The following is a 27,963-nucleotide window of genomic DNA, read 5'->3' as shown; positions in this document are numbered from 1 at the left end:
ACTAAGTAACATTTACATGAGTATTTGCAGAATGAAACATGTAACTATAATAATTACTCCCTAATTAATGTAGCTGGTTTTGAAGTGTGGCCATAGAAGTCCAGTTTTCTCGAAATGTGAAAATAAAAGTTGATCTTGGGAATTCTAATTATTTGGTTCTTTCCTAGATCCAAGAACCGTATTAGATTTATTAAAACTTGATTAATTCTCACAGTAAAAAAAAAAAAAGTACTTTCTCAATGGACTTCATAGCAGACAAAAATGGGGACTGCAGGTCACAGGGAAACCCATGTGATAAGCCCTCCAACCCCCACTGAGATTCTTAGTCGTACACTTTTATTTCATTTTATTTGGCAGCTTTAAGGTTGGTTATAGACCAGATTTGGAGACTCAGCCAGCTACACTCTGATGGATGTGTTGGGTCTTTTTTCTTCCTACAAACCTATTCATTTGGGGGTTATTTCAGCAGTGAGAAATAGGTCTGAGAGCTATTGCAATAGGTGGAAATAAGTTGATAAAAGCTGTAACGAAACTAGTGCAAGCTATGTTAACTATGCTGACCCTCAGTGCTGGGAAACTAAGAGGTTTTTCATTCAGATGACTCTAGAAATCTACTAAGAAATTACCCAGACAACAGGTTTAATGCAACCCCTGGAATTCTTCCCATTGATTTTATACTCCGTGAACCCTGATACATTTTAAGCTAAGAAATTTGTAGTCAAGCCAGACCTTCATTGTGATACACTCATGACCTGGCAAAGAGGGGATATTTGGGGCTGAGCATCATGATTCTAGAAGAATTGACATCAAAACTGGAAAATTCAGTTAAGTGTTTCCTCCCTCTATGTTAGAAAACATCTTCCCTCCCCAGAATTGTCTTGTTAGTAGGATTTCACAGCAAACCCACAGTCATAGTGATGAGTTTTTCCACCAGCCGGGATTTCATACCTGCAGCAATTTATTGCCATACACAGGCTCTTGATACACTACTCTATAAGGAAACAGAAATGTAATGTTTTCAATGCAAAAACGAAATAAATAAAAGAAAAATCCATTAAGTCAGACAGCAATTCCAGAGCAATTCATTTCCAAGTTTGCTTCTCTTACTTCATTAAGACCTGAGATTGACCCATTTGACCAGAAGAGGAACCAGGAATTGCCAAATAATTTTAGCAGCGAATCTCTGTGACTTACAGTATCAAGAACGTGGGGGTGGGGATCAAACCACATTCAATGTATTTGTGTTCATTTTTACCCTGTGTTTATTTTTAAAGAAGATAAAAAGATACTTTCATGGCTTCTCACTCTTCCAAGAATATTTCAGTCATGCAAGTTAACGATTACAAATTTCCCTCTTTATCTCATGATTTGAATTCTCTGGAATACCTGAGGATTTAACTTTGATGCCTAATTACTGAGGCCGGTAAGGTGACAGCACAGAAGCAACCGTGAGTGTAGCAGTGGGTTTGTTTTTAAAATTTAATTTCAACTCAGAACAGAGAACACAATCGCATTTCATCAATTGATCAGTCGCCTTGAAGCTACCAAAGCTATTTTCACATATATGATTGGGAAAACTGTGTGTGTGTGGGGGGGACCTGTGCCAAAGAAAGCTGCTCTTTACGTGTAATGAACATGATACCACTTCATTCAAACTCAACACTGACAAGACCTCCATAAAACCCTTGGACAGAATGGGAAGCAATTTTCGGATGCTTCCAGTGGAGATATTAATCCCCAGCGGCCAGCTCTCCCATCTGCCTTCCATTATTCTCTCTCATCCCCCTGTGCTTTTTCTTTTCACACATTCCTCAACATTTGGTCAATGAGGGCAACGATGTTCTTCTGTGGGCTCAGCGCTGAAGCATTGAACTCTGCAGTCATATGGACTTAGACTGCTGTGTCAGGGAACAGTTTCGGACAAATTACTTCATCTCATTTTTGAAAAAAAAGTTATCCCCCTCTGAAAAACATAAGTGGAGGTCGTGGGTGATGAGAGTCCTTTCAGGGCTGTGCGGAGGAGGGGATCAGGTGACATACGCCCTGTGTGTCACCCGCAAGCTGTTTAACTTCTCGGTGGGCTGTCACCCCGTAACAATGGGCCAGCCCAACGCTGACCCCAGCTGGCTCCTGCTGACAGCAGGGCCCCAGGGATAAGGCCTTGGGATTTTATTTGGAGAAGTTACACTTTCTAGGCCTACATGTTTACATCAGTGACATGAGGACACCTCTTTGTTTTAAGATCCATGGATGGCAAGGTAACAGGAATTCAGAAATAACTGTGGTTAGCCATGGTTTCGACCAGAAATTTGTTATAGCAGGATTTAGGAACGAATGTAAAAATGCACTAGAATCTCATTGAGATGTATTTGCTAGGTAGCCTCATGGTTGCATTGACAAGAAAGCTTAGGGTTTCCTAACCAAAGGGAACATGGTAAACATGTATATTGTATATTGGTTTCCTGTCTGTCTCTGTCTTTCTGTCCGTCTCTCTCTCTCTCCCCTATCCCTGTCTTCTCTTCCCTTCTTCCCACTGCCCTGAACTCCACCTTCCTATTCTACTTTCCACTGATGGCTAGTGAATTCCTTTTTTTAATAGCTCTACTAAGATTTCCTTCTTTTCATTTTCAATAGTTGTCTTTTGATCAGAGGCCGTACCCTTTGACATGTCCCTGAGTGGGTGAAAACACATGTCCTGGCTCCATTCAGCGAAGCAACACTTGTATTCAGCTCCTTGGTTAATTCCGGCCTCATGAGGTTGATAGCCTCACCCCTAAACATAATGGATAACTTTGTAGGTCCAGGGAACTTTCAGTTTGTCAAAACCACATACTATTCTTTCTTTCTTTAACTTGACTCACTCTTTAATTTAAATGGATGTATTGAAGGGAGCTCCACTAAGCAGTGATAATGACCTTGTAGATTTGATATGCTGGTTGCATAAACTAAATTCCTGTCTTTTGAAATGAAAGTGTGTGTGTGTGTGTGTGTCCACAGTGGAAGGGACCCAGGTAATGACCTTGCACGTCCTCCTTTCTGACTCAGAATCCTCTCCGGTGCATGGCCACCCAGCATGGCCACCCAGCATGTCCTCTGCGACTAGGCTCAGTTCCTGACCAGGTTGCTTTCTCTTTGTGCTCAGATCAAACGAGCTTCCCTGGGTTTTGCCTTACCTCCTGGCACAGGGCATCTCCTAACAAGTCTGCCCATGCCCCCCACCATTCCAGGGCATCTATGATCATCTCGCCCCCACTCCACCATCCTCTCCTCTCTGACAAGTTAAGGAAGGAGCTGCTTCTAGGTAGGGGGTAGGGCTTGCCATTTGCAGGGATCCTGTGGGTCCTGCAGGTCTCTTAAATTCCCATCAGGTGGGAGGGACGGAAAGACCTTGGACAACAGAAAGGAGAAGGGGCGGGAGACGTGCGGGGCACAGAGAATGGCTGTGGCTTTGGCATCCGTGGTGTTAGAGTCATGGCTGGGTTTTCAGACATGGTGTCAGGGTGGAGTGCGACTGGAGTAGGAGGAAATGGGAGTAGCTTCCAGCCACCTTCCTTAGGAGGCTCTAAAGCCAGAAGCTCACCACTCTGCCCAATAAAATAGAAATAAGAGCTCCAAACCTATTACAGGTGGCCAATGTGTCTAACACATGTTGTAGGTCCTCTCAGGATTGCCCTAAACCTATGCATTGTGCACTGTTTTTAATGGGATTAAAGGAGCACGTCAGAAGCTTCCTTTAAAGAAAATAGAACCTTCTATGCTTTTCTATGAACCTAGTTAATCATCATTTCTTGAAAAAATGGGGCATTTGGGGACATTTCTACTCATCAGAACATACCAGTATCTCAACTGAGGTAGGGGTGGCAGCTTTAAAAAGTACATTCAGGATGATAATATACTGCTAGGTAAGATGAGGCCTGCTCTGTAAACTTTGGGGGGCAGGAAACACATTCTTTTCTTTCAATCAACTTAAGGCTATCTATGAGCCCTCGTTTTGCTCCCTTCATGGGTCAGTGTAATTCACCCGTCCTCCCCATGGACAATCCCCGCCAGAGGCAATATTCCACGTGGCCATCTTACAGAGCAGGGTATGCGGGCAGGTGTGAAAGGCCAAGCCACTTTCTTGGAAAGACGACTGAAGCGTGTGCTGGGTACGCAGAGCTCTAAGCTCCTATTTCAGGAAGTTTTTCTGTTGCCTGCTTGCTTTTGGGACTGGCCCCTGAAAAATTTTATTGCTATTATAATAGCAACAGTGGGATAATGATATAAATAATTTTTTTGGCTTGAAAAGGGTAAGAGAAACAGTTTTCTAAACCTGGACCGTAGGAAACTCAGGGCTTGAGGCAATGCTCTCTGGTGTCTTAACTCCCTTCGTCTGCACCGATTGCAGACACCTGCAGGGGGCTGTACTGCCGGGCGCAGGGCTCCACCCAGATATGAATGTGTGGGGAAAAAAGCTCCTGAAGGAACTTAAAGCACACAGGGCCTTTCCTTCAGCAGTCCTCCCTGAACGGAATTTCCGTCTCCACTTTGGTCTGGGTGCTGGTGAATCTGTTCTCCTCTGAGTCCCTCTGTACATGGCATTTGCCGCATTCTCATGGATTTTCACTTGTGGCCTCTAGGCCCAACCCGTGCAGACCCTCTGTCATGACTCTAACCGGTCCATTCATTCTCTTTACTCTGGATGCTACAATCCCTGCCTTCAGGCAGCTTCCACTTCTTGCTAATCAAAAATCCAGGAAGCAAGGAAAAGACACCGATTCGAAATATCCGTCGGTCAGCACCAACTAATAATTCAAGAAACTGGTTGTCCTTGAACCAATGAAGAAACTCAGGTACAGAGAGGTGGACACTCAGTCAATGATGGCTAATATACTATTTTGTTTTTTTAGCGAAACTTAGTGACACGTACTTTTTTCTCCCTTAGTGGGGTGATGATGGAGATTGTTTTTATGGTAGAGTTTTCAAAAAATGTCTCCATCCTTTCTGTACCCCCATCCATTTCTCACATTAAAAAAAAAAAAGCCCTAAACGTAGGCTGACTGTAGTCCTAGCTCCCTGCACGTTCGTACTTATTCTGGAGGCTACACTTGGGGCATGTCTGGGTTTGTGAGGCATCTGAGGACGTGGATGGACACCAGCCTCCTCTGTGTTTATAATGGTCTGCACTGGAAGTCTGGGGAAAGAGGACTTAAGAAGGAGCGGGTTAAGCTACGCAGAAAAGGAAATCGGCTGTTCACTGGGTGAAAAAAGGACTTGTAGGTGTTCACTCATCTCATTATGAAAAAAAAAAACTAGCCCACAGATTTTAAGAAATGTACTTGGTGCAATGATAAGAGAGCTTGACTGAGTTCATCATTGATGGAAATGAATACTGTGTATCAATATTAGAATTATGTGAAATTCAAAAGGAAGAAAATTAAATAGATGATGTCTTTCCCATTTTCTAGTAAATGACATCAATTTGATCAGAAATATGGTTGTATTTTTGTGTGCTCTAGCCTATGAAACAATAATGTGACACCATGGAACTCATTTGAGGTCACGAGTAATAAAAAAAGTATGTGGTTGAGAAAATACCCCCAGTCCCACCTGTTTATTTTAAACTGTGTTTATTCCAAGTCATTTTTATAGCATTGCTGCTAATATCATAACGTGGGAGAGTAATGACCTGTACATCAACGTAAATACGTTTAATTATGGTCCCTACGAGATGGTCCCTAATGAGAAACATCCTATTCTTTTCTAAAAGTGGGAAGCTTCATAAAGTAGTACTATTTAACAAATGATTCTACATTTAACAAACAGTTCTAAGTTGGATCACAGTTTTGGGGAAATGGAGGGAATAAGAGGCTGGAGATAATAAGAATTTAATGATCTATTGGCATACATTTTGTTAGGAGACGTTTCTTGCTAATATCTTGCTAAAAGGAGGTGTTTTTTGCTTCCAATCACCCATGGAGGGTGGGTAGAGAGGGGGAGAGACAGAGACATAGAGAGAGCCAGTGTGTGTGTCTGTCTTTCTAGGGGTGTTGCCATAAACAAATGTACTTATAAGAAAACATCGACAAATTCAGCCATGAAAATATCTTTTAACCCTCTACAGCTGGTTACAGCAGCTGGTATCCTAAATATTATACAGAAAACACATAGACAATACTGAGAACTTTAGAGAGAATTCTTTGGGGGGTGGGATGTGTTCGGTGGGGGGGGGTTCTTTAATTTGACATCAGAGAAATGCTATCTTTTTTCGTGGGGGTGGGGCTGCATGTCTTCTGGAGCTAAGGAGTGAAGGCCACTCACTCCGCAGCTCATGATGGCCATGACCCCTGGACCCTCTCCCATAGATCAGAAAGAGGACATGAACGGCTTCAAGGAGAGAAATTTGCAGCAAACTTGTAAAAAGAATGACTCTGGGAGGAAACAAGGATGGCATGCACGTTCATGAATACTTACATAAATGTCTGCACCATAAAATCCATCCTGGTAAACAACACTGCGAGGGCGCACACACAAAGAAAAACATCCATATTAGTGCATTTCCCCATGCACACACACCAACCCCCACACTGGCCAAGTTAGTCTGGTCACAGGAGCTGAAACACAGGAGCCGAGGAGAGTTTTTCACATTGGTTAAGGAGTTTGGAGCAACAGCCGTCAATCAGACTGAGAGAACTGGGCTGGCGTCCGGGCGCGCGGCCCAGCATCAGGACATGGTGGCGTGCCGGGCACCAGACGCCCCACCTTTTCAGGAGCAGGTACAGAAACGCAAAGAGGAATGAGGTTTAAGTGGCCCAGACAGACATTAGGGTTGGAGTTTACATTCAATCAAACCACATTGCTCCCCTGCCAGAAAAGAAAAAAAATCACCTGCTTAAAATATATGATTGTTAAGGGTGAGGGCCCAGATTACTGTATTTTCCATATGGGTGTTGGCTGAACAGCCTCAGGAGCGCTGGGCAATGATTCCAGACATTTTCTTCTATACTCTTTCACACTATAGTGTTATGTTTGGTAATTCCATGTGCCCGTCTGTAACAGTACGTATAGGCAAGTATATCCAATTATACATGTGTATGAGCACATGCGTGTGTGTGTGTGCACTTTGTGTATGTGAATGGATGTGTGTGTCAGTGTGTATACATCAGTGCATGTGTAAGCCATGCCCGTGTGTGTGCATGCTTGTGTATATGATATGTATGATAGTGCTTGCATAACTGTGTACATGTGTGTGTTTATATGTATGTATGCGTGCACATGTGTGTATTTCACATGGATCATATTCAGACTTGGCAAAGCCCCACATTATGACTGAACAAGACTGGCCTCAAACCGCCTTCTGATCACTGTTCATACAGTCATCCCAAAGAGAAGGGACTTCCTAGGAGGGGAATAGAAGGGTCCTGGATTTCTCCAGAAGTTTCTTGGTTTACCTTGAATGAAACAGCCAGGAAGAGAAGCTCACAGCTAAGTGATCTCAGGAAACTGACTTGAAATTTCTAAGCATGAAAGTGGGTTTAATGAGGATCATATGCAGCCTGCAACCCTCACAGGCTTCTGTGAGGATCCCTGGACATCTTGACTATAGAAGCATGTGTTTCTAAGGGCACATTTTCCAAAGGATGGTAGTTGGGATTACTGACCTTCCCTGATGTCTCCCCATGTAGTTTATAGATGATTCATGATTCTGGCAATTGACCCATGAGCCCCACCGTTGAATGGAACTTGGGTTCTAACAGAAGCGTAGCTATGATCGCCACGGGGATGCTGGCAGGTCTCAGTAGTGGAACCCACGCATAAGCCAAGCATACAGAGCCATGGGAAGGCACTTTACAACACGCACACACACGTGCACACACGCAGTGACACTGGTTTGCTGGAGAACACCACAGTGTGCCTCTCAGAGCTTTTCAGAGTGGATCGGCTGAACCCCAAGGACCATTATCCTTAAGAATGTGGCCGGGATTTCACCGGCTAAGGAGGTTGGCAGGAGTCACTCTCAGCTGTTTTCATTGTGATCCGAGGGGGCTACAGTTCATGAGAGCACTTGTCAAGCAGTGTAAAACCCTGATCCACGACGCTGAGCTAAGCTCTGAATTCTCTTGCAGCATTTCCAACGTAAAAAGATAGTGGCCCTTGGGGGTCAAAAGGTGGGGCCAGCCCCTGCTGACAGGCCTTGCCAACAGCTCTGATGAAACAGGGGAGAGGAACACATACTTCTTTGGGCCCAGACCTGCAGAGCCGATCATTTGGGGTATCGGAAGAGCCTCCGCCCGGCTCCTGCATGTCATGATGCCTCTGCACATCACTTCCTTGGGCTGGGAAGGCCCTTTCTCCCAGCATCCTCATCCAGAAGCAGATAGCCATTCAAGAGCTAAGTCAGATGGGAACCACATGGGAGCCCGGGTCACAGCCTCACCAACCAGTAGCATGTGCCCTCAGACTAATATCTAGGCTACCTGAGCTTCACTTAAAACAGGGAAAGAGGTTAGTAAGTGCCCACAGCAGGGGAGGATTCAGTGAGATAATGCGCGCCAAGTCATGAGCCACGTGCTGCATACTACAGCCCTAACAGAATGTCGCTGTCTCTATGTGCTTTGGCTAATGTCCACCCGAAGCAGTTTTCTCTCCCTCCTGGAAACGCCTGCATCACTTTTCTCCAACCTTCCCTTGGGTCACTCACTACCACCCAGCTCACACTAAAAGTATCTGTGTATCTGCCTCATTTGGCCTCAGAAGTTGCATGGATTGCTCACCTCATGTCTAACCCATTACTTCTCACCTAGAAGATGTACAACCCCTATTGGGTGAATACTGCCTCTGTTTTAAAGGGGAGGTGGGCACTAGTTGGGGACAGAAGGTGACACAGAGTAATTTACTTATCAGTGCAGGATTCCGTAATGGCTTAGGAGGAGAGGAGGGGGAATGAGGTTCAAAAATGGGGCTTTGAATTAGGAGACCTGGGCCAGAGGCTAGATGGGAGGTGGTCCAGGCATGCACAAAATATTGATATTTTAACCAAGTGCTAATATATATTTAAAGATGGGAAGCAATGCCTTTTTCTAAATATTTATAATGGTCCGTGTCTGCTCTTCTGAGAATAACGGAGAGAAAAGCAGAGCCTACAGCTTGGGAGCTGTTCCAATGGGCACAAGGTGGGATCAGGAGTGACTGAGGCTGAGCTCTGGCTGGGAAAGCGGCCCCTTCTTTCACCAGGACAAGCTCCCGCATGCTGTGGCCAGCTGCCTGCCTTCATGTCACGCCCACCGGCACCACGGCTTCCAGCAGTGAGATGACAGCAGGCGCTGATGTTTACCTTTGTTTCGTACAGGTGAGCTGTTGCCACGCTTTGCCCTCCACCGGGGGCCGTGGAAAATTACTTTGGGACTCAGACATCCCACATTATGAAATGGATAACCAGCGTGAAAATGTGATCTAGTGTCCTCCTCTTGACAAGCTCAAATTGAGTGATGGGTGCCATTGCTCTGCTATGGAAATGCTAACGCTACTCCAACCATACCAGAAGGCCGAGGCCACCCCCAAGCCCTGCTCGCGGGGGTGCTTACAGGAATCGGGGGGCGGAGTCACAAAGCCACGGGCATAAATGTGAGGCTGCAGCTGTGATGTGTGTGGCGGCGAGAGGAAGCAAGGGGCTCTGAACGGGTCATGGAAGGAGCGGGGACGTGCAGCAGAGCTGAGGGCACCTCAGCAAGTGCCCTGGGCATCTCTGAGCCTCAGCCAGATCGAGAGGCAGGAAGGAACAGCCCGGGCTAGCCTCAGTGTCTAGAAGGTCCCGGGCTCTTTGCAGGGCCTGCAGGAAGGTCATCATTTCGAGCTTGGCGGGGTCCAGAGGCCCAGGAGAAACTAGTGGCCTCCCGAGAAAGGGAAGCGAGGGTCCCAGGCAGGGACTGCTTGTGCCCAAAGAATGCAGCACCAGCACGCGCTGGAGAGAAATGAATGACAGGGAAAGCGATCTACTCTGCTGAGAACTCTGACAGCCAAGGGGCCGACAGTGCTGTGCTCCCCTTTGGGCCGCCAGCTTCACCGAATGCTGTGTTTTCCCCTCAACTGCTGGTAACAGCACAGTACAAACACTCTCCTCCCACTTACAGAGCAGGGCGCATGCATCAGCCCCTAGTCCTTACCCTGTTTAATCTGCATGATTCCTCTATGAGTTGGATACTATTATCGCTTCTTTAGACATAAAGAAGCTAAAACGGAGAATGCTACATACTGACAAAGCCACGATTCTAGCCCACATAGTCGTGGCTCCACAGCCCGGACTTTGAACTGCTAAGGCAGGCAGCAGTGGTCAGATGTCAGGGCACATCTGAGTCACACGAGGGCTTGTCACAACGTGGATGGCCGGGCCCCACGCCCGGCCCAGAGGTGCTGAATCAATAGGACTGGACGGAGGTCTAAGAATTTGTATTTTTCAGTAATGCGTGATACAGATGCTGCTGGTCCAAGGATTAATAGACTCATTGCTCTATGGAACACGAGCCTCCACATGTTGTTTTACTTTACATGTGAGACAACCGTGAAGGTCAGCCTCTTAGGTCCCCTCTAAGCAGGAGCTGATTGTTGGAAAGCTCTTACAAAGTCTCATGTTGGTTTCCAGGAATGTATCCAAACACTTTTTAAAGCCCTGTGAAGCAGGTGCACTTAAAATCTCAGATACGTAGGCAGAGAAGGGCAGGGTCAAAGTCTAGTATGCATGTATAAATAAATGAACCACAGCCCAGCTCTACGAGAAGGGAGTCGCCAGCATGCATTGAACAGGTGCAGCCCAATTTTAATGCAGAGGCGGTCTGTGTGGCCGTGCAAAGGTAATTGTAAGGCTTGTCAGTCACTTTGGGACTACAATATGCTTTTGCAAGAACATAATGCAAATGGCACATCTCATTTTCTTACAAAGGTAATAACAGTAGTTAAATATTTGGGTGAATGCAAGCAGGGAATGATTGCACTATAGCAAATCACTTTACTTTCTCAAAAAAAAGGAAAGAAGGAAAATATATAGGATGCCCAAACTATACAATCTGTTTGTGTAATATAATACATCCCAACCACAAGTGTATTCTTGAAGGAAAGGTTATTTAAAACTGTTCTACATTACTGCTCCTTCCAACTGGAAAATAAATTAAATTTTTAATGTGTTCAAATCTAGCTGTTTTTGAATAAATATCAGCTGGGTCCATGAATTCCCTGACACTTGTATGGAATTCTGTGTGTGTGTGTGTGTGTGTGTGTGTGTACACCAACATTTTTTTAGGGAAAACACATGTTAAATTAGACTATCAAATGCACCTGTGACATTCCACTGTCCCCTCTCCTAAAAAAAAATTTTAAGAACCACCAATTTATGGTGCTTATCTATAAATGCACTCAAGAGAATTTTTTTTTAATCCGAGTGGTTGCATTTTAAAATTGGATTTGAATTTGAGCAAGAATTCACATGAAAAATGAACATAAACATACAGATAATTCTGGAAAGTGTTCCAAGAATGAGTGATGATTATTTTAGTTCCTAATGTTTATATTAAATGACGAAATTCCTAAGCATCAGATAATACAGTCTGAGGATTAAATATTTAAAAATTGAATCAAAGAGCATGGTTGATTTATAGACAAAAGGTAAGTACATAGAGTGCTAGAGGCTGTAGTCAGAGGCTTTTTTAGGACCTAACCTGGAAGTATTCCCAAAGGATCTATGCGTGGGTTTCATTCTTGCACTGGCCAACTTAAAGAAAAGTTTTCTCATGGGAAACTAATCCTACGTTTCCTCTACACAAAGTATCACAGAGTCTCCTCAAATACTTCTCAAGGTAACTCTGAGAAGTTCTACAAAAATTTGTTATAATGAATTACCTGAGAAAGTACAGAATACCTTCCTCAAAGATACCCCAGGAAACCAAGATTGAAACCCTATAGATGCTGGATGCTTAACTTAGAATAATAATAAATTAAAAAATCTCCTCTGGTGCTCCATTAAAGCCCCTTGCTGTACCCCCATGCAATATGCACGGGGCATAGCAGGCACTTGGTAAGTAGCTGTCTAAGGATTAATTGACTCCTTAATTAAGAACAAGAACTTGGTGAGGCCAATCTCATGGGGTTCCTTTGGGAAGGGGACTGGGATTTTATGCCATCTTCTAAAATCAGATTTCGTATTGAGTCTGGGGGGCATGTCTCCAGTTCTTCCACGTGCCATCTCCATGCACAAATTGCCAGTCTGCAAGTCTATTGGATGGCAGTTACTCAGTGGGTAATTTCTCCTGCATGTGAGTCATAGGAAGACAGACTGGACATCGTGGCTTCTCTATTGACTCCAGGATCAAATGTAAGAACCATCAAAGACCTGGCCCACAGGTCCTTCTGAAACCATTCACTAGTTGGTATTTTATCTGTGAGCTACATATCCCAGGAACTGCTAAGATGCCTCTCTCCAAAGCCATCCCTGTACCTGTGACTAACGGAGGTCTGTGAACTGCAGATACCTCCCAGCAAAGGGGTAAGGGATGCACAGAGGGTAAGAGAGAATTTGCCTGGATACTTGACACAAGCCAAAGGAGACCTCAGGAAAGAGAGGAGTATGGGCTGCCATTAAGTCAAAAACTGCACCAGCCTGGACAGTAGCTAGAGCTCATTACACACGTGTCATGAGACGGAGCTTACGAAGGTGCAACTTTATACGGTCTCCCTCTTTCATCCTCTATCAGCTGACAATCAGTAGGGAGTCGGCTGGCTCAGTCTAGGGTTTTCCACTCTTACCTATGTTCCCTCCATGATCCAAGCAGAGCCCTCACTGCCCTCCCAACCAGAGGGAATGATCATGTATTATTGTCCCACGAAGTTTCTAGTTAGCTCTGTGAGTAAGAAGGGAATGGGGCCTCTCCAAAGCCTATGCTCTGCTTGCTGGGAGAGGTTACAGACAATATCAGGATGTGGAGGGGAAAAGGGAAAACGAGACCAGTAAGAGGAGATGGAAGAATTTAGGGCCACCCTTGGCGAATCCTTCTGTCAGATGGTATTTGTGCTGGACAGCTCCGTGGGTCACCCAAGGCTCCACAAAAGTAGCCATGGAGGTTCTGCTGCACTTTTAATCTCTCAGGAAAAAAAAAAATAGGCATAGCTTCACAGACATAGGATAAATGACACATTTTTGTTTGGAATTTTAGTAACAAAGCCTATTCATATTAGAGACTTCATGAAGAAGGGAGGTTTACTTGGCCACGGCCCATGGGGGATATAAATTCCTCCTTAATAAATGCAGCTTGAGAGGTGATGGCTTAGAAAAGATGGGAGTCACTGCGTGTGAGGGAGAATCACAGAATATCATCATGTGGCAACTTAGGAAATTACTGGACTTAAATGCATCCTCTATTTCTGTTCTTCTGGAAGGCCCTCTCTGAATACCCAAGCTAAGCTAGGGGCCCTTCCTTGGTGCTCACACAACACCCTACTTATCACTCATGACATTTACTGGAATCGTTCACTTCTGTGGCGGAAGAAGCTCCCCCGAAGGTGCCAGTGGCCTCAGTGGCCTTTGTGCAAACAGTGTGGGAAGCTGAGAAAAGGGGTGTTGAGCTGAACTGAACTGAAGTAAAGACATTAATCAAATCTATAAATCTTCCTCCCAACGACTTTGGAGACAGTTACAGGAAATCCATCCCATCTCCTGGACCACCTGAAACCTGGTAATGCCACTTCCTGGAAACAGGAGTGGGTTTCCCACCTCTTTGCTATTTGCTTCTGCTCAACTCAAGATCAAGGCCCTCTGTACTCCAGCCAATGTCTGCTCTGGGTTGTAATCTGCTCTGCTCCTTTGCAAAATGAATCTCCTGCAGCCTAAGTCAAACAAGCAGAGGAAAAGAGAAACCTTCATTTAAAATGCTGGGTTCACAGTTCACATTTCATTTGAGGCCAGTGCACTCCGCGCGGTGAGTAATAAGGCAAAACACCCAGGCAACTAGCTCAATTTCCTTCTTTGCGGCCAGCCCTTTGCTCTTACAGAACGTGCGGACATGCACATACACCCACCAAGCAGCCACTTGTAAATGGTCTGTGTCTCCCCCGTGAATGTGGCATTAATGAGTTATGCCTGGTTATTCCTGGCAAAAAGCAAGTTCATTATAAGTTAGCAAATTTCAGTTTTATGGCAGGTGTGTTACTTTGAGATTTTTACAAGTTGTTCATGTGAGGATAAGCCATATAATTTTACCTCATTTTTTTTCCTGTTCAATAGTGAGATACTGAGGGTACATGTACCAAAAAGCTACAATTACCATCTTTGAAGATAAGATGACAATTTTCAGATAACTAATATGGGTATAAACATTCAATCTTACATTTATGGCTTATGAATTTCACATTAGTAATTACATGAGCCTAGGGGGTAACTTGGTGGGGTTTCTTTTTTTTTTTTCCCTTTGTAACACATTACGTGACCTTGGGAGTAACAAATCTTTATTTCTGCATTTATGGGTCGAGAAGATGGGGTTAACACGGTAGTGCCAGAGATAACGATTACATTATCAGTGAGTCCTTCTCTCCCCTGGTCAGATGCACAAGGCTTGGGACACACGGATGTTTACGTTTTGTAGGGCAGGAAGAACTGAGGGCAAATCTGTCCTTGGTTTGGTCTGATCCACCGTGAAAAAAAATATTTGTTTTGCTTGTGTTTTGTCCACTAGGGAACTCAGAACTGACCGAACTCTGTAACAGCAAGAAACAACGTACCCCCACTTATTTCTCTGCCTTCAGTTTCTCCCCTGGTTCATCCTATCCAGTTTCATTTCTTGATATTCTTAACTTTGTCCCATTGCTTTTGTTTTTGAAACGCTTACAATGCTCCCCTTCAGAATGGGTGTCCTACGAATAAATAATGAAGAAAGAATGGTTCCCTTTGTCTCCAGTATAACAGAGAGGTGATCTGGGCTCACTCAGGTTTGCTAAAAGACCTATAAGCAACAGGGCTGTAGGAAATGCATAAAACCCTTTTCCCTAGTCCCGAAGGCAGCCATATTCTTTATACAGACCAGAAAGCCAGTCACTGACCGAGGAAGCCTCACGCCAGACGGTTGAGGGCACAGCTGAGTTTTCCTTAGGGTCGCACTCTTGCTATTTGGGTCCTGATAGCTCTCTGTGTTGTGGGGGTCCCCCTGTGCCCTGCACACATTCAGCAGCAGCCCTGGCCTCCACCCATGAGATGCCATCACACTGTCCCTCTATCACAACCAAAGGCTCCCCCAGATATTCCTAATGTCCCTGGGGACCACTGCTTTAGAGACCCCTCTCTTCCTGACACCAGGAGTGCCAGAATGTTCTAGGAGTATCCCTTAACTGGAAGGCAGGACGGATGGCATTTGGGGGTTGCAGCCTACCAGCCCAGTACCATCATTTCTGGACATTCACCACCACTCCTTGTCAGTCACTTGGAAATAGCAAAGTCCACGCACAGAAACCCCAAACTGGCAACGGGGAACCAATTAATCTGCATTTCCTTGCTGAGGGGAATGGGAGGCAAATGCCATTTTGGAAAATCAAAGTAAAACAAGTCTTAATTCCAGTTTCATTTGAACTATTGCATGTTTGCACTTGACTCCACAGCTAATTTTCTCTTCTCAGCCAACGGTTCATAAACCTTGGAGTGCCAGGTGTCTCTGGGGGAAGGGAGCAAGACCGCCCCAGTGATTTGTTTTAGGTTTGAAAACCTCATGTCCCTCCATGGACGGATTCAAAGGGCAAATGTGATCCAATCTCCTTAATAACCAGATGTTTGCAATCATCAGAAATATATCTTTGGCTGTAACCATTTCTCTGTTCTCCAGCATTCAGTCTCAAAGAGAATTTACATAACAACATGTGACATGTAGAATGCTTAAAGGCACCAACCATGACAGGACAAATTACACTCATTTTTCAATACTCTTTGCAAGGTGCTCCACGGCAGGCGCGCCGGGCTGCATGCTGGGGCGGTTCTGGTGAGGTAGTCAAGACCAGCATGCGCGCACAAACAGGGGGGCGCTGGTGCAGGGAGGCCCGCCGCGAGGCTGCCCCACTTACCCGCCGTAGGCCGGGATTGGCGGCGGGGGCGCTGCAGCCCGGAAGGTGTTGTACACGGTGCGCCCGCGGCCTCGCAGGTGCGCCCCTCGGTAGGCGGCCGCGGCGGTGGCGGCTGGATACGGGAAGCCGGGCACTGCAGGGCGAGAGAGGAGAGAGCAGAGCAAAGTTTTCAGAAGCACACCTGCCACGGAGGAAAACCGCCACTGGAGCCTTCCTCCTGCAGGCCGAGGCTGGGCACCTGCCCCCTTTCCAGGAGTCAGGGTCCTGAAGGTGGGCGGTAGAAAGGAGGCCAGGGTCACTCCTGGGAGGAAGGGCTAGCACAGACAGAGGTCCCTGGGCCCCAGGGCACACAGTAAATGACAAACTGAAATGTTAAAAAGGTTTACTGCACTATGTATGTGCAATGTGTTCCTAACACCGTCCATCTACTCACATACATACATCTGTATATTGTAATATATATTTATATGTGTGTCTGAGCACACAGTATACAGATGTGTGTATGCATGTATGCACATGTACCTGCGTGTGCATAGGCAAGTGGTTATGTATATATGTGTGGGTATGTTGTCTACACAATGTGTGTATATATATATGCATGTACGTGTGTACACATGTGTGATATGCATATTTATGTGTGCGTGTGTATGCACGTATGTATATAACTGCATATACATATCCGCAGTTCAATGTGTTCATAGTTATCTCTAGGGCTGAACTGTGTTAACTGTCTGTAGATTTTCATTTATGTCCCACATTGCCTTTTACGTGCATATATTGCTTGTTAAACTTTTTAAATTGAATTTCAGGGTTCCTACATGCACATGAAGTGTTGTCAGTGTACAAACCCCTCATGCACCAAGAAACAAATTGTCACCAATGTCCGATCAGCCCCCTAACCACATATACAGCCTGTAAAACATATACCACAACCATAATCAAAAGTCTGAGAACTCAACCCATAAGAACAGGGTGTGGGCAGGGTTTTCTTCCCTGGAGGGAAGGTGCATGGAGCAGGACGACCTGGGGAGACCCATCTTCCAGGACGCCTGCAGGTCCCGTCACATCAGGGCCCGTGATGCCTGCAGGAAATCACTGTGCCTTCTGGTTCCATTTCTCTGGGTCTCCTGGGCTCTCGCTCTGCTCACCACGCCTGTCTTAGTTCAGTGTCACCCAAACTACATCCCGTGGAGGGAGGGGGTGATGCCGTGGGAAAGTACATTTGGGAAACCGCAGTCCCAGGAGATAAACGTGAAAGGCTCAGAAAGCTCTGTGGAAGTGTCAGCAGCTTCTCCATGGAGTTACTAGCCAAGCACCTCCAAACTCCATTTACCCAGGAGCTTCTCAATTTGCAGAGCCTCCAAGCTCTCAGGGGTACTGGCGGGAGGACTCAGTCATTAACGTTTCCTCTCTCCTCTTAGTCTGCAAGTTTCTTGCAGCCTCTTTCCACTGCCCATTCCCATCCATGTCTCCCCGGGTCTCCCCAGGTCAGAGGAAGCCCTGTGACTTTATCCACAGTAGGCACTGAATACCGGACACTGGACTGAATGTAGGACAGCGGAAGTACGTGAACAGGCGGACGAAGCTGCGGGCTGGCAGATGACTTGTTGGCAGTAAACCTCCCCTTCTGCCAGTTTCTTCTCTCATCCCACTTACCTCCCAGGAGCTTGGAGGGTCTCCAGAGAGGGAGAAAGGAAATGAACCAGGGTGGGATGGGGTACCCCTCCACTGCCTCCCTCCTCTGCTCTGTCTCTCCTGGGGGTCCTACGGTGTTTGTAATGCCATGCAAGGCTGGGAGGGACACTGAGCTTCTCGTGCTATGATTTAAGCATGAAGGCATCTGGGTAGAATGATGGCCTTACAAGAAAGGACACGCTTTACCATAGGTAGCCAGGCACAACCAGAGATCACTTTCCCAAGAGCGGTATTTTCCAGAACACCTGACCTCGCAAGGCATATTTCATATTGTGCTCAAGTTGTCTCCACCTATATCCAAACTCCCAGGAAGGGCCCTTCCCCTTCCTGCTGCACATGTAGGAAGACAAGCCTTCCACCTCATCTCTCCCCTTGGGCAGAGTATGTTTGCATGGTGGGCCAGGGGGCCAGAGGAAGGCAGTGGGGTTTCCTGCAGAAGCCATTCCCAAGCCTCCACCACCTCCTGGGTCTGCATGGCCTGGAATATAAGCCTGGAACTGGAAATGAAGACAGACTGGCTATCTGCAATTCCCTGTGCATTCTTGAGTGGTGACCCATCAGCCTGCTTCAGGGACTCTGCCATCTCTCTCTCACAATGCAGGTAAAATGCTAGGATTGTAGAACAAGCCAGAGTGATTTCATCTTTCTATTTGTGCCCAAGAAACCCATACAGACTATTTTTAACCTGTTCTTTTAATTGTTAAATGCAAACCGTGTAGCTGTACTTAACTCTCAGCTTGCCAGCCCCCTTAGCACTCGTGTTTCCTGGCTAGGGTTTCAACTAATGCACTTGAAATTGTAGAGAGGTGTCAACCTTAATGGGGAGAGAGAGGAAGTCCCAATATTGTAAAAGCCCAGAAGTAATGAGATATGTGAGACGTTGGCTTCAGGACTAGGAAGAAAGTGAAGGAGCTCTGACTCTGACTCTATTTTGCCACGGTTCAAATATTAAGTTCGCAGAGGAACGCCCTGGATTTTGAAATAAAGAAAATGAAAAATTCACAATCTGGCAGAGCAGCTGGCTGCCTGTGTGAGAAAACACGGTAATTACGCTGACCCATTCATTATCACTGGCTGCAGTGCGGAGCGAGCGGGACAAGATCCCTCTCAGCGACAAGCAGGCTTTACAGTCATTCTTGGAGGATTTAGATGTTGAGATACAACATGAAACAGAAGCTCGGCAGCACGGCAAGGGGGGGCACAAGCTGCTAAGCGTACAGCCAGGATGTCGTTTTGTTACAGGGTGGCGATGTCCCAGGGGGGCGGAAAGCTAAGGTATTTACGGGTCTTAACACAAGTCTGTTTGGGCTCTTCCAAGTAGGACACATTAGAGGGACTCCTGTTTTGTCAAAGGAACACAGAAGGACTACAGATCAACTCCTGGCTTGGGTTTCACCCTCCTGGGAGGCCAAGTACCCTTAGGCAAACTAAAAGGTTCCATAGTTCATGCTTTGGACCAGAGGCTTCCTGGAGAAAGGACGCCTCTCCCAGCTGTGGTTTGCTCAGCTATCTCTTTCTTATCGCCCTCTGGAGCAGGCCACGGTCTTCAGTCAGTTCTCACGATTCGTGGACTTTGTTGTCTCTCTTTCTTCTTCCCCTTTCTTCTTACCTGGCTCCTCTGCCTGCCTCTCCCCCTCCCTCCCTCCCTCTCTCTTCTTCTCTCCCGCCCTACCCTCCTTCCTTCCTTCCCTCTTTTACTTATTTTCTAACCTCCTTCTGAAGGAGGCCCCTAATGTGCTAGCCACCAGGCCGCTCGAACACGGAAATGGACCAAGAGCCTCCCTATTGCTGGAATGCAAGCTCCACGGGGCAGTGAACTCCACCTGCTGGTTGCTTCACAAGACTGTGCAACAGCAAGCAGGTGTCTGGTACCCAACACTGTGCCTGGACACCCTTTGCTGGTTAACCGACGGTAGTCCTTTCTGGGAGAGTAGAGACCCTGCCTCTTCACCGTCCACCTCCCGTAATGCTGTCCTCTATTCGAAGGGTCCTGCCCAGGATTTGCAGATAAACAGTATGCAACAGATACAACCGGACCCCAGTCATGATCCCGTAGAATTAATTTCTATACGAAGAGTGACCAGACTTGGAATATATGTGATTCTGATAAAAAAGGGAGATGGCTTGGAGAAATGTACCACACTTGGACTTACTGCAAATCCTCAATTCAGTAAAATCCACTTTTATGTCTCCACAATGTTGGGATTTGAAGATTGGTTTCTTGTTCTAGGGAAAAGCAGGACTCAAACTTTCCCTCAGACAGTTAAAATGGATTAAAAGGGATTTAGTACTGTTCCTCCTTGCAGATCACCCCAGAAAATGCTCTCTGGTAACCCAGCAAGTCTGAGTCTCTGAATACAAACAATGTGTACAACAAGGAACAATGGAAAATAACCACCTTTAAAATCCTTCACTCCTCTGATTTGTGGTCCTCCCTTTTGCGTTTCTCTCCACATTCACTAGAGGATTTTTCCCCTCATGGCTGCCTTAGGACCGCTTGGCTCTCTTCCCTTGCCACTAAGACAAATGGTCAGTTTCAAGGGCAAAAAACCACAATTATTTGTCAAGCTTCCTTCAGACTCAGTGTGGGATGGAAGGAACTGATTTTGTTTGTTGACTTGCCTACCAGGTACGTCGGCTTGTAGATGTGGAACATGGTCACATGCATATTGGAAGCAATTACCTGGACAGATGATTCAGATACAGATGAAATAAAACCAAAATTGCTTTAGCTTCAAATGCTATAAAAGAAGACATCTTGAGGATGAGCTTACTTTGTGGGGTGACACTGAACTTTTGTTAAGTCAAAGCTTTTGTGTCATCTGTCAATGCCCCAGTTCCAGAATTTGGATCTCGTAAGTGGGCAATAAATATTTAAAAAATCCAATGTGAAATGCCACATGGGGACTCACGATGTTCTCTCCATTTCTGGGATGGAGTAAATCAGCGCTAATACAAAGTCATAAACCTGTCACCCTGACCAGTATTTGTGAATGCCTCTTTGTTCATTAAAGAATAACGTTAGAAAGGAGAGACACTAAATTATAGGCATTTCTGAACTCCAACACTGGAGTTTGCGTTTTTCCTAGTTGAAGTTCAAGTTAATAAACATGCAAACAGACCATCATAGGGAAACAGTAGCAAGTCTTCAGGTTGCCTTGTAGCTACAGTATAAATCCTTAGTTCTTGGCATGAAGGAGACAAGGGAGGTAAAAAAAACAACAACATAGGTTCATTATGCTGGAAAGGTTTCCTCTTAAACCTTATCCAGCATGAATCAAAGTGAAAAATCTGGTATCACTGCAACGAAAATTGGATTTAGCTCATAAGCTAAAAATGAGTTGCTCTCAAATAACACAGGGCAAGAGTTTTTGGAGCAAATACCAATTGTGTCTCTGGTTGACACAACACTCCCACTCACCCACTCCCAACCTTCAGCTAGATTTATACCCACAGCATATGTGGGGGGAGGTTAGCAGAGTAACCCTCTCAGTTCTTGGCAATGAGGAATTCTACACGGGGGGACTCAGTGAAACAGAAACTTTAGGGATGTAACAACAGGCATGCTGCGATGTGCCCGAAGATCATGGCACATCAACATTTTTAAAGGAAGGATGTGTGGGTGTATCAACCAACCAAATGGGTCATTTACCAAACTGTCAAGTGCCTCCTTTCTCTCTGCAAAGACAAAGCCCTCACTTCCCACCTTCTCTGAGCTCTGCATTCGGTGTATTTACAGTGACACACGCGTATTCTTGCTCCTCTTTTTTACGAAAATGATGCTTACCTTCGAAATAAACACAAATGAGATCATCTCGCCGGCTCGGAAATCCCCAAAGAAGAAACACAAAACCAGTGGAAAATACTTGAGGGTTATAAACTGCATATTAAAGTTTTAGGGCTCTGGGAGAGACGGAAGAGGAGCAGATGCAAAAACCGACAGGGGGGCAGATTCTGCATCAAAGCCATAAAAATATACAACCGCTTTAATGGGCAATTATTCTTCGCATTTGTGGGCTGGTTTGAATTTGCATGAGGTTGCCAGATGCCCTGGAAAAGGTGGGCCATCAGAATGGGTGAGGGGCTCTCTCTTTGACCCTCTCTTCCTCTCCTTGTGCTGTTAGGCCACCTTCCCCCTTGCTCCCCCTTTTGAATGTTTTAAGGTTCAGAAGTGTTCACAATAATTCGGGGTTGAGTTGTTCTGCGGGTAATTTATGATGTACTTTGAACAGTAGGTTCACGGATCTGAAGGATACCCCTTGGGGGGGCTCCCGTTCCATGAGCCGGACCGTAAATTAAGAAACGGTATAATAGGTAACATTCTGAGGCGGAATCAAGAGCCAGCTACAGCTCAATTTCAGAAGCGGAGCGTCGTGTGATCGACACCCCAATGATGAGTCCAAAAAACGGATTATGTTTTCCTAAATGGCAAAAATGTTTGCTTGTTTTTTCGAAATGCATCTCAAATAAAGCTACATCAAAATTGCTTTGGAACTGAATTTGTATACAGCTAGGTCACCATCTTTAAAGGACATTAAGTGGAAAATTTAGTATGAGGGAGCATATTTAGTTCTAGGTCAAAACAAAAATGAAAAGGCTTTCAATTTTCTTAAAATTTGGCAATTTCAAGGTTTGGGGAAGAAAGGGTTGGGGCTTGGAGGCGGGGGGGGCATTGCATCCATTCAGTCATTTATGAAAAGACCAAAAGGGCCACTTAATTTGTCGGAAATCTCTGGTTCGCATATTCACATATATTTATCCCAGAAACGCACATTGGGATCGACTCTCGTTTCATTTAAAGATGCATGTTGATATTAAATACTGATGTTTAGAAGTGAATGAATCTACATTTTGGACAAACAGTTCCTACTAGGACATCCTCGTTTGAGATGCATTGAATAGGAAAACAAAAATTTCTAATTAATGTACAAATCTAATCACCATTCTCCACATGGAAGACTAATTTTTCACTGTTCATTTGCTCGGTTTAATCTCAAAACTGACATAACAGAAATGCAATGTCCTATAAATCTCTGCTCATTTGTTTCTTTAATATTCATATTCCATTGAACTACAGCTGCTTGTTCCGCAGTCTATTACAACTTGCAAGAGTGTCGATAAAAATATTATGAAAGGCAAGATATGTTTCTTCCTGGCTGTGCATGCCATTTATTTGGGGGAGAGACAATAAATGGCTCGTGGATTGTCCCCCCAGCCTGCCGCTCGGTGGGTGATTAGTGATTAATTACCTGGCAGCAAATTGACGTGGCACAAGGAAATTGACACAGCTCTGATTAATTAACTTTTTATGGGCGGTAGTTACTCACAAAACATTGCAGCACCGTCATTGAATCTCTTTGCATAATATTGTGGTACCAAAGTTTTAGTCAAATCCAAATTAGCCAGAAGTTTCTAGGCTGTTACAGGGCTGATTAGGATGTGTGGAAGGAACTGGCAAGAACTTCAACTTGGAGGGAAATGCGTATTTTTGAAGGGAAAAGAAGATGGTGATATTTGTACTAGCCGGATTGCTCAAGCCCAATCTGTTGACCCAAATCTTTCCCATATGAGACTAAAATGCTTTGTTTTCCTCCAAATGCCACCACAGCCACTGTCATTCCACTCCTGCTTCACCCCCCTCCCCTTTACTTATCAGTCTCTTACCCCCTCATCTGATTATTTCATCTTCATTATATATCTCCCCATTGGGATACCTTAAGGGGTTTATTTTGGCCAAAACTGTGTCTCCAGCATCTAGGGGGTCACGGGGCCCCAGGCAATCACTGAAACGTTATCGATTTTATGGCAGATGAACACAGAATGTCATAGTTGTTCAGCTACAGAGGAAAAACGGGTGACAGCCCTTGCCTGTAAGAGTTGCTAAGACGCTGCTTATGAAAGATGCATATTCTAAGAGAATGTCTGGTTTAGGAAGGACATTAGTGAGGAGGCATTCTGGAACTCACTTGACTGAAGGCCAGACAGTAGGGGCTGGAATAATTCAAGAAAGATGTGATTACAGTTGGCAAAATCCCAGGCTCCCGCACTGCATGACTGCATAGGGGAGATGCAGCCGCATGATACAACTGCTATTTACTAACACTTGCTAATCGCCAGGCCCCGCAATTAACTCACCAACTCTTCACAAAACCATACTATCTCCACATTCCTGGGGAGGAAAGGAAGATACAGGGCAGTCCAGAAACTTGCCCAGTGATCCGAACCCAGGAAGCCTGTCATCTTACCGAGTACCCACCAGACATCCGAGACGAGGGCATCCCCACGTCAGCTTCGGGCTAAAACTTTCCACGTCTACTCTCTCTGGGCTCCTTACTGACTGTCAGTTTTTACTTCCCTCCTATTGCCTGTATAAGCCGCTGCACCATCTCCCCACATCCACGCATCCAGGAGAACCAAGCCCACTTCATCATGGACTGCCTGAATTTGCAGGGGAATCTGTTGGCAAGCCTTCCTGAGGCCTCAGTATGCTCCTCGTTGGGGACAGGGGGCAGGAGGGACAGGAGAGCAGCTGCCACTTCTTACATTCCGTATTGATGTTCTGAGATTTCAAGACACCTGGAAGGGCTTTGCTCCTTTTCTACTAATTGGATACGGGCCATGGGGATCACTACTGATTTATGTCCCTGATAGGAGTCCAAGGCAAGCTGTTTCCCTTCTCCCCTGGGGTTCATCCCCACATCTGGACGTGAGCCGGCGGTGGGGGGGCGGGGTCGTATACAACCCAAAAATGCTGGGGAAATGAACTCTCCCAGCGATGAGGACCTGGTAATGGCAGCGTAACGTTATACACACAAACCTAATTACTGTCAAAATGAGCTCCTTCTGACTAAATTCAACTAGAAATCGTCTCCAAGATTTGGAAGATTGGCATAAAGAATTTCCACAGTATTTGGGAGTGTTGCGTTTTCTTTCTGTATATAATCAGTCTGTAACTACTGTTATCAGATATCACTTGACACACAACTTGGTTAAGAAGAACCCTTAGAAAGAAGACAGTTATCTAAGGAAAAAAGAAATAAAGGAAGCTAAACACACAGTGAACACACAGGGTTGTCCTGTGAGCGGTGAGTCTGGCATTCCCAAAGCAGAATATTGAACGCAATCAAAAATCCACAGCAAAACCCACCTGCAAGGCTCACACACCTGAATATTCCTGCATCGTCAGGTCTTGGCGACTTTGAGTGAGGACAGCAGCTTTGGTTTTTAACTGATTGCCATGTTATTCCTGCTTACCTCCCGAAGTTAGCTGTTGTCTCTTCCCTCCCAGGTTACAAATGGCCGGATTAATCCAACAGACATGTGGCAAATGACATGGCTGCTGAACGTGCAGTGATAGGCTTTTACTGTGCAGAAGATATATTTGTGATCTGTCTACTCACAGGTACTGACAATACCCCCCTGGGCAGGATTTTTTTGTAACCTTTCATTCAGCAAAAGGAGAATGAATCTCAATCTCGGGGCGTTTAACTTGGCAGGACGGCAGACGGTATTTGCAAAGGTGCTTTCTGTCGTCGGAAGGAATGCTGGGGACAAACAAAAAGCCTTGAGATGCTGAGATCTATTTTAATTTGGATGGAGTGATTTGCCATCATCTACTCGTTTGACAAAACCTGTACTGGTGTCAATTTAGCTTTTTTTCAGGCAGCCGTGGAAAAAGGCAAATAATTTATATAAATAATTACTTTATCGAGTGCATACACACGGTAAAGCTTCAATTGTTAAATCATTCATGATCTAGCTAACAGCTGGCTGAGACAGCAAGCTCGGTGAATTGCCTCTCCAGGTAGGAAACGGGCAAGTGAGATAAATTAGCTTCCTTATGCTGGGCTGGATTTCCCATGATCCTCTAGGGCTACTGCGGCTCCTGAACAGGAGGCCCTACGAGGGGGGCTGGCGGCAGCTCCCGGGAGGTGTATGTGATGCAAACGCACCATTCATTTCGCTTTCAGCCATCATTGTGCGTGCAGCTGGTCAGCCTGTGCTGAGGCCCATCTGATCTTTAGAGGCAGTTTCCAGACTGGGGAGATTGAGTCCTGAGCCTTGGAGCCACACCCCAAGCAAACCTTGAGGACAGGTGCCATCTGGACCTAGGGATCACCTGCCTGATATCTGAGCTGAGCCCCTGCAAAACCCCCCATCTATAAAAGACCATTCAGAAATGGTCCAGTTTTCCAGTCATGGGGCTAAACAAAAGCTGCCAAACCAGCTGCTTTGGTGAACGTTCAAAAGGTCCTGGAGAAGATGGCTTCTAAGAAACAAAGGGAAAACACGGCCCTTTGTGTGAGAAGCTACAATGCCTCCAGCAGGCGGAAAGGGTCTTTACACAAGGACTGGGTTTAATGCCCACAGATGGGTAGGTATTCATGCGTCTGGTCATGGCATAGAGACGTGGCCAGGGTCAAAGAGCTCAGGTACCACAGCACCTTAGACCCAGCTCTGCCTAAATCCAGCTCTTCTCACCAAACACATTGCTCATGGAGAAATTGGTAAAACCAGTGCCGGGAACTCAAACTGCCCGCCAAAAAAAAAAAAAAGGATCTTTGGGAAATGTTTCTTAGATCCCTGTAGCAATGTCAAAGGGTGGGGATGATGTATAACCCAGGGCAGGTGTAACCACAGAAGTGGTTCCTTTATGTTCGCTGGTTTGCTTTTACATAAAAAAGCGATTAGGCACCAAGAGACTACATCGCATGCAAACAAAACTCAGGAAATAGATCTAAAATATGCAGTGTTATTTGGTCCTGAAAATTGCATTTTGTTAACAACCCCCCCCCCCACTCCCCACCACCGCCCAGGTCTTCAGCAGCAATAAAATACCTTTTGGCATGACAGTACTTCTACACAAATGAAAACATGATTTAAGAAAATGGTGTTTTTGGAGTTCTTAGTGAAGCAAGTGTTTCAATTATCGTGTTTAAATGAACTCTGCCAGGCTCTTCTGCCTTCAGTGGGAAGCAAGCTCGGCTTCCTTTCATGTATCCTGGCACTGCGCAAGGAGATTTGCTTTTGAAGAGAAATAAGGTGAGGAGAGGAGGGGGCCACCTCTGTGCAAGAAGCACCAGGAGCCCCCACCCCTCGCATGAGTCACAGGAGCGTCATCGGGCGCTCTTACTCCCCCCTCCTAAGCTGCTCACTCCAGCTCTGCAGACTCTGAGAGGGCTTGGCTCAGTTTCCAGAGCCAGGTCCCCAGGACCACGCACCTGCTCCTCTGCATCAGGCTGCCTCTATAAATGCTAAGAACAGGAACTTAGGTTTGGCCCCTGCAAATTTCATGTTCAGAGCTCTGAATTCAGAATCGGGTTTTTTTTTCCTCTAAATCCACACTGAGAGAATGAGAATGCAAATGAAGTGCTTAAGAAAATAATTTCTTAAAATAAGCTTCTCGACTCTGGGAAGGATTTCTCTCACCTCTGCTGAGGGCCAGTGGAAGGCGGGCAAGGTGGAGGAGTTCAAGGTGGCAGCTGCACCAGCCTGTGGAGCCTCTTAGCAAACACTAGCATTAAAAATATACCTTCTGTCAATGCGATCACAGGACTTGGGGTTTCCAGGGAATTCCCCCAGAACCAGTGCCTTGCTACCTTTCAGAGCATCTCATCTCAGCCTTGTTCTCTGGCTGTGTGAAAACTGGAATCCCAGGGCGACATAGTTTATTGTTTTAATATCTGTCTGACACAAAGAAAAGTATCCTTCAGTGGCTCCTTATCTGTCATATGTATTTCTGCAGAAGAAATATCAGGACAAATAAGATGTTTGGGGGCATACCATGGGATGGTGACTTTTGCAATCGGCAGCCTTTTGCAGAAGCGAGACCCCCATCTGGAAAAGACAAAAGCTATCATTCTGCATTGAGATTAATAACCAAAGTGCCAGGAGAGCCAAAGAGTGGCTGCCTGGCATGTGGCTTCCTTGCAGATTCTCCCCTGTAAACAACTGAGGCTGTTCAACTAGTGTTATCTTCTTTCCCCCTGAACTTGGTATTTAAAAAGAAAGGTCAAAATAGTTTACAACAGAGTGGTCTATGACTGTGAGCCAGCTAAGGTAAGCACAGACCCCAGACAAAATGCTGACCCAGTTGGGGTGGAGGTGGCAATGGGAAATACAACTGGACCTCTTCTGAGAACTGGTGCCGAGGTGGAGTAACTAAGTTCACACGGGAGCTATTGAAAACCTCTTAAAAACACC

The 27,963-nt window shown here is 45.6% G+C and overlaps 1 protein-coding gene across 37 annotated transcripts in view; it reads right to left on the bottom strand.

The window, feature by feature from the left end:
- Window positions 1–27,963, bottom strand: part of RBFOX1 (RNA binding fox-1 homolog 1) — a 1,840,194-nt gene that overhangs the window by 38,484 nt on the left and 1,773,747 nt on the right. For 21 of the 37 annotated variants that reach the window (XM_073214708.1, XM_073214707.1, XM_073214694.1 and 18 more), the window contains 2 exons: window positions 16,066–16,198; window positions 6,454–6,493 (listed from right to left, as the gene is read on the bottom strand). In XM_073214708.1, the coding sequence (XP_073070809.1) occupies window positions 6,454–6,493; window positions 16,066–16,198 (173 nt within the window). Of the gene's footprint in view, window positions 1–948; window positions 992–6,453; window positions 6,494–16,065; window positions 16,199–27,963 lie in introns of all 37 variants that reach the window. The other 16 variants (XR_012121954.1, XM_073214693.1, XM_073214695.1 and 13 more) reach the window with 2 other exon arrangements.

Source organism: Manis javanica, chromosome 10 (genome assembly GCF_040802235.1).
Source record: "Manis javanica isolate MJ-LG chromosome 10, MJ_LKY, whole genome shotgun sequence".
NCBI lineage: Eukaryota > Metazoa > Chordata > Mammalia > Pholidota > Manidae > Manis > Manis javanica.
The sequence above is the reverse complement of the archived record's forward strand: the minus strand, read 5'-3'. Positions and strand labels throughout refer to the sequence as shown.